Genomic DNA, 5,572 nt, shown 5'->3' with positions numbered 1-5,572 from the left:
GCACACCCCCTATTGGGGATGTGCCCGCAACCAAGGTACATGCCCTTGACTGGAATCGAACCCGGGACCTTTCCGTGCGCAGGCCGACGCTCTATCCACTGAGCCAAACCGGTTAGGGCCGCGTTTACATTTTAAAGGAGAATCCAGAAGATGAACTCTAAAGCAACCTCTGCTGCCTTTTCAGGTGCTTTAACGGATTGCTCCACTTCCTGTGAGGGCCCACTTTCTGAAGGGGGAGAGAAGTCCAAACTGCTCTCTGTGAGGAGGGAAGTAAGACTGGGTAAATAGCATAAAAATCGGAAGTAAATGCATCCCTCTCTATGGGGCTTCCTTCATCTTCCTGGAAATAGCTATGTTATTGGACAAGTTTCGTAACTTCTCAAAGCCTCAGTTTATGCATGTGTAAAATGGGAATAACCATTGCACACATCTCTGAAGGCAATCAGGGGGGCTAAATAAAAAGCACAGAAAGTTCATAGCACAGAACATGCCATATAAAAAGGATTCCATAATGGCTAGCTATCAATCCCAGCGTAAATCCTTCACTCGATAGAGGAGAAAACTGAGGCCCAGAGAGAGAAGATTCTTATCCAAGCTCTAAAACAGGGGTCCTCAAACTTTTTAAACAGGGGGCCAGTTCACTGTCCCTCAGACCATTGGAGGGCCGGACTATAGTTTAAAAAAAAACTATGAACAAATTCCTGTGCACACTGCACATATCTTATTTTGAAGTAAAAAAACAAAATGGGAACAAATACAATATTTGTATTTGAATGTGGCCCGCGGGCCATAGTTTGAGGACCCCTGCTCTAAAGCATCAGGCTGTATGCCTTTCCACACCCTGCCATCCCACTTGTCCCCTTATAGTAAAATAGAATATAATGAAGCTGACAAGATTTCTTAGAGGCTCAAGGTCCCCTCAGGGTGCTCTTGCATGGGGTCACGGACGTGGCTTTTCCTCCCACAATCCCTTGCCTGCTTTCGTTTTTAGCAGCTGTGTGCCATGAGGGGCCGTCCTGGGTGCCGGAGAGCTTCCTCTGCTTCAGCACTCTCGGCTTTGCCTCTGGGCATCTTTCCATGGTGTTGCTGCCGCCACCCCGTCCACTACAGACTCGGCATAGGATGGTGGTGCCTCTTGGTGAGCACCGCTTTCAACCTCAAATCCAAGGTCCATCTCTGTGTACAGAGGTGGAGGGATATCCACGGCCTCTCCTTCTGCAGGACAGGTTTGCTTTCCAGCATCCAGACTTTCTTCATAAGCAGGAGGGTAAAAATCTGGCCTGGGGGACAAAATGCCACAAACATGTACATGTTATTCAAGTGGTTCAGGCCAGAGAGGCATATGATTGCCCCTCTCAGATCACACTGCAAAGTGAAACTGTTGAGAAACATTGATTTTGAAACAGATGTATTTCTTCCCTGGCATTACCAGTTTTTAAAAAACATGTCGCTCTCCCAGCAGAGCTCTCAGCCATAAGATATGGGTCCCTGTAGTCACACTTTCCCCCAGTGGGTTATTCCAGGTTATTGGTTACCTGTTGGAACCAATACTTCCAGAGTGAGATCCTTAGCAGGGGTAGGCAACATGAGGGCCTGAACTGTGGAACTTCTCTACCCAATTATTCAGTCCATTCACATCCTACCTCCATTCACCCATATAATCATCTACTCAATTGCATTCACAGTCTCAGATCCTCACAGCCAATAAAATAATGAATGTAAACCAGTTCCATGAAGTTCCCTGCATTACATCAGATGCTTGTCTCTTTCCCATTGCTTTTTCAAGTCTCGGCAGCTAGTTAAAAAAAAACAAAAACAAAACAACTAATTTCCCAAGCGATTTGAACTGAGAACTTTATGTAGATTTCAGTTGCAACTTTTTTCAATACCATCAGACCAATGGCTAACAGAGCCATGCATGTCTGAGCTGGTAATCTTGCCCAGTGTTGCTAATTGCTGAATGCTCCCAGCTTCTCCATTATGAATGGGATTGGGGGTGGCATGGAGGTGAGGCAGAGAGAGGGTGAGCTTGGTTGAGCTGTGTATTTACAGAGTGAATTATTCCAGTGCCTACAGGGAGTGTTTGTGATATGTAACCACAACAGAACAGGGACTGCCATCTGTAGGCACAGCTCCTTCCAAATGTAACCAGGCCCAAAGCCAAATGGCTGAAGCCACTGTCTACTGTACAGCCCACATCTCAGCCTTCACTCAGAACGGCCAAGGCTGTGTCATGGGGCATATGTGTTAAGACACTGGAAACAGTAAGGTGAGCTGTCCCCTAAAGCAGCGGTCGCCAACTTTTCGGACCTCACAGACCACCGGTTGGCGACTGCACCACTAAAGTGATTTGAGAGGCTCCAGGATGACTGCTGCCTGCCCCCCAAATCCCATTCACCTCTCCCAACCCTCCTCACCCCCAGCAGTTTCATTCCCAGTGCCCTGGGTTCTACCACTGCAAGCCCATTTGCTTTTAGGATCTGTTTTTGTTCATCAGTTTCTGTTGTTCCCCATTTGCTTTTAATTCCTCAATGTGGGTACCCATTTGAATGCAAATGCTTCTGGGAACTGTAACTTCCCATTGGCTGACTTGCTAGCCATTTTGACCGAGCTGGGCATCTACTAGATGCAGTAGGAAGAGACAATAAACAGGGGCATCATGCTGTCTATGATTTAAGGCATTTCTGCACAGTGTGATGCTATGTATGTATTAATAAATTTAGGCTACACCCAAAAGGTAATCAATTACTCTTATCAGGAATTTCATACTCTGGAGGCAATTACCTAACATTTATGCAAAATAAAATCAGCATTCTAGATGCATCTTCTAAAATCACTTCAGTTATCTCAACATTTTATCAAACCCAGAGTCCTTGCTGGTAAGTATAATAAACATCAGAAATGGGCTTGGGTTATTATAATTAGTATCATTAATTAGCATAATGTCAAAAATCAAGTCATGGGTAAAAGTGCACTACGTATTCAAAATACACGGAGTAGCAAAATATACAGAGTAACTAAAGTAATTTAGATGAAGAGGGTAAAAGATTTTATGTAGTCTTGCAGCCCGTACCGTAAGGATGTTGCCTGATGTTTTATCCCTAAATGGTCCTGCGGTCAGCCAAGAATTAGGAGGTTTGGGGTTGTCAGACACTAACCATGAGATTAACTGAAATGTTTTAATGTGGTAAAATATATAACAAAATTTACTGCATTGGCCAGTGTGCAGTTCACGACACTAAGTACATTCACATTAAATGCACCCATCACCACTATTATCTCCAAGTGCCCATTAAACAGTTACTCCCCATCCCCCCGCCTCCTGCCCCTGACAACCACTGTTCTACTTTCTGTTGATGAATTTGACTTCTCTAGATACTTCATATAAGTGAAATCATATATATTTGTATTTTTGTGTCTGGTTTATATCACTTAGCATAATGTCTTCAAGGTTCATCCATGGTGTAGCATGTGCCAGAATTCCTTACTTCTTAAGGCTGAAAAAAATACTCTATTGCATGTATGTATACACCACATTTTGTCGATCCATTCATTCACTGATGGCCTAGGTTATTTCTTCCTTTTGGCTAGTGTGAAGAATGCTGCTATGAATATTGGTGTAGATACAGCTGTTCCAAGTCCCTGCTTTCAATTCTTTTGTTTGTATACCCAGAAATGGAATTGCTGGATCAAATAGTAATTCTGTGTTTAATGTTTTGAGGAACCTCCATATAATTTCCCACAGTGGCTGCACCTCTTTACATTGCTACCAACAGTGCGCTAGGTTTCCAATTTCTCCACACCCTTGCTGCCACTTGGGTTTTCTTTTTAATAGCTATCCTAATGGGTGCACTGTGGCCAGGTTATCTGAATCTTACCTCTGGAATATAATTGCTTTCCCTCAAATGAAGCTTTCATGCAAAGTATGCTCACAATACCTAAAAGGTTACTCAGCTGGGACTTCACTGAGTTCCTAGTGCAGGACTGATTGTATGCCTGCGTGCTCACTTGCTGTGTGGTAGAATTGGGCTCTAGACTTGCTTCCTTATAACCTGGTAGCCAGATTATAAGGAATAACTACCAGCTTCTAAGGACAGCTCCCATCATACAACAAAAGAACCTTAGAGTCAGGCCTCTTAAATTGGCTTAGGTGGGTTTTCAATGTGTGTGTGTGTTGGGGAGGGGGCGGGGGGAGGCAGCAGGGGATGGAGTCTCTGATATAAATTCCATTTACTTCATGGTTTTCCCCAGAGACAGCACCATTATTCCTATTAACTAACCCCAGAGTAATCCCCTGATGATAACACTTTGGTTCTAGACATACAGCCCCAGGAGACATGTCAAGTGCTCCACAGCAGGGTTAGAAATCACTCAGCTTTTCCAGAACTCAGGCCCATCTCAACCCTCATCGGTCCTCTGGCTTATCAGCACATACCTGTCCACTGTGGCTGGGGCCATGGCCCTGTGAGCAAGATGTGGTCTGAGCCCATGGCTGAACATCCCTTTGTTTTCACTCGCCTGGCGGTAGGTGCTCCAGAAAATCCCACTCAGAAGGATCACAAACCCCAGAGGCAGAAGCAAATAGGCCAGGATCAGGTTCCAGCGACAGTTGAACGTGGAGCCTGAGGAGATGAAGAAGGCCCCCAGGCAGATGATCAGAAAGCCTGTCAGAAGGGCAAGGGCACAGAGGACTGCACCGGTTCTGTTCCGCATCCCTGCTTCTTGGGAACCCGGCTCCCTGACCCTGCCACTCCCCTGCTTCCCCTGCTCAGAGAGAATGCTCTCATTAGCCAGCTTGTAGCTTTATACCTCTGGGACCAATTGGCCTTTGGACAATTAAATGAAGCAGGCACTTAGAAGGTACTCATTAACCATTGAAAGTAACTATAATGTATATTGGAGGATTAACCTAAAAACACAGCACTGTGTACTACAGGAAGGAGTGGCTTCTCATAGCTGCCTTGTTCTTCTGAGTGGAGAGGACCCTCTGCTGACACCAGCTATTTGAGGGGAGGTCTCTCATCATGAATTACAAGAACACTGGTATCTTAATCCCTACTGTGGGTAATTCCCCACCAATGCTAGAGAAATTGGCATTCCTTGATGTACTATCTTCTTTGTGGCTTAGCAGGAAGTCCCTTGATTTCTTACTTCTTCCTCTGTACTAAAAAGACTTTTTCAAAAGGCCCTTAACATGTCGTCTTGCTTCTCTCACTGACTCTCCCTTTATTGCCTTTGTACTATGATATTGAAAAAATTCCGAGAGAAAATCTCTTGGAGTGAACTCCCTGATTCCTTCTCTGCTGACAAGCAGGAGGGGAAGAGTGCTGAGAGAATTGTAATAGACAGAGCTTTGGGAATTGGGAGGGATTTCTGTGAGTAGTTGTAAAAGGTGATGATGTGGTGACTTCTGCTCTGATTCTGATTTTGTATCTTTCCCATTGTTGGTGTCCAAATGTTGAGATCCAAGGGTCATTTCTGCTTATCACATAGGTGTTGGATAAAAATATTTTGCTATTGCCCAACCACTGGCCACCATTTTTGGCTTAGAGAAATATTTGAACCAGTTCCC

General features: G+C 44.7%; 1 protein-coding gene across 1 annotated transcript; it reads right to left on the bottom strand.

Annotated features, from left to right (window-relative positions):
* Positions 1-812: 812 nt before the first annotated feature.
* Positions 813-4,785, bottom strand: TMEM252 (transmembrane protein 252). Its single transcript, XM_006765292.2, has 2 exons — positions 4,436-4,785; positions 813-1,280 (listed from the first exon to the last, which is right to left on the bottom strand). The coding sequence occupies exons 1-2, from the start codon at positions 4,711-4,713 to the stop codon at positions 1,043-1,045; spliced, it is 516 nt and encodes a 171-aa protein (XP_006765355.1). The 5' UTR covers positions 4,714-4,785; the 3' UTR covers positions 813-1,042.
* Between the last annotated feature and the right edge of the window lie 787 nt (positions 4,786-5,572).

The sequence above is a fragment of the Myotis davidii genome, unplaced genomic scaffold (genome assembly GCF_000327345.1).
Source record: "Myotis davidii unplaced genomic scaffold, ASM32734v1 scaffold616, whole genome shotgun sequence".
NCBI classification, from domain to species: domain Eukaryota; kingdom Metazoa; phylum Chordata; class Mammalia; order Chiroptera; family Vespertilionidae; genus Myotis; species Myotis davidii.
The sequence above is the reverse complement of the archived record's forward strand: the minus strand, read 5'-3'. Positions and strand labels throughout refer to the sequence as shown.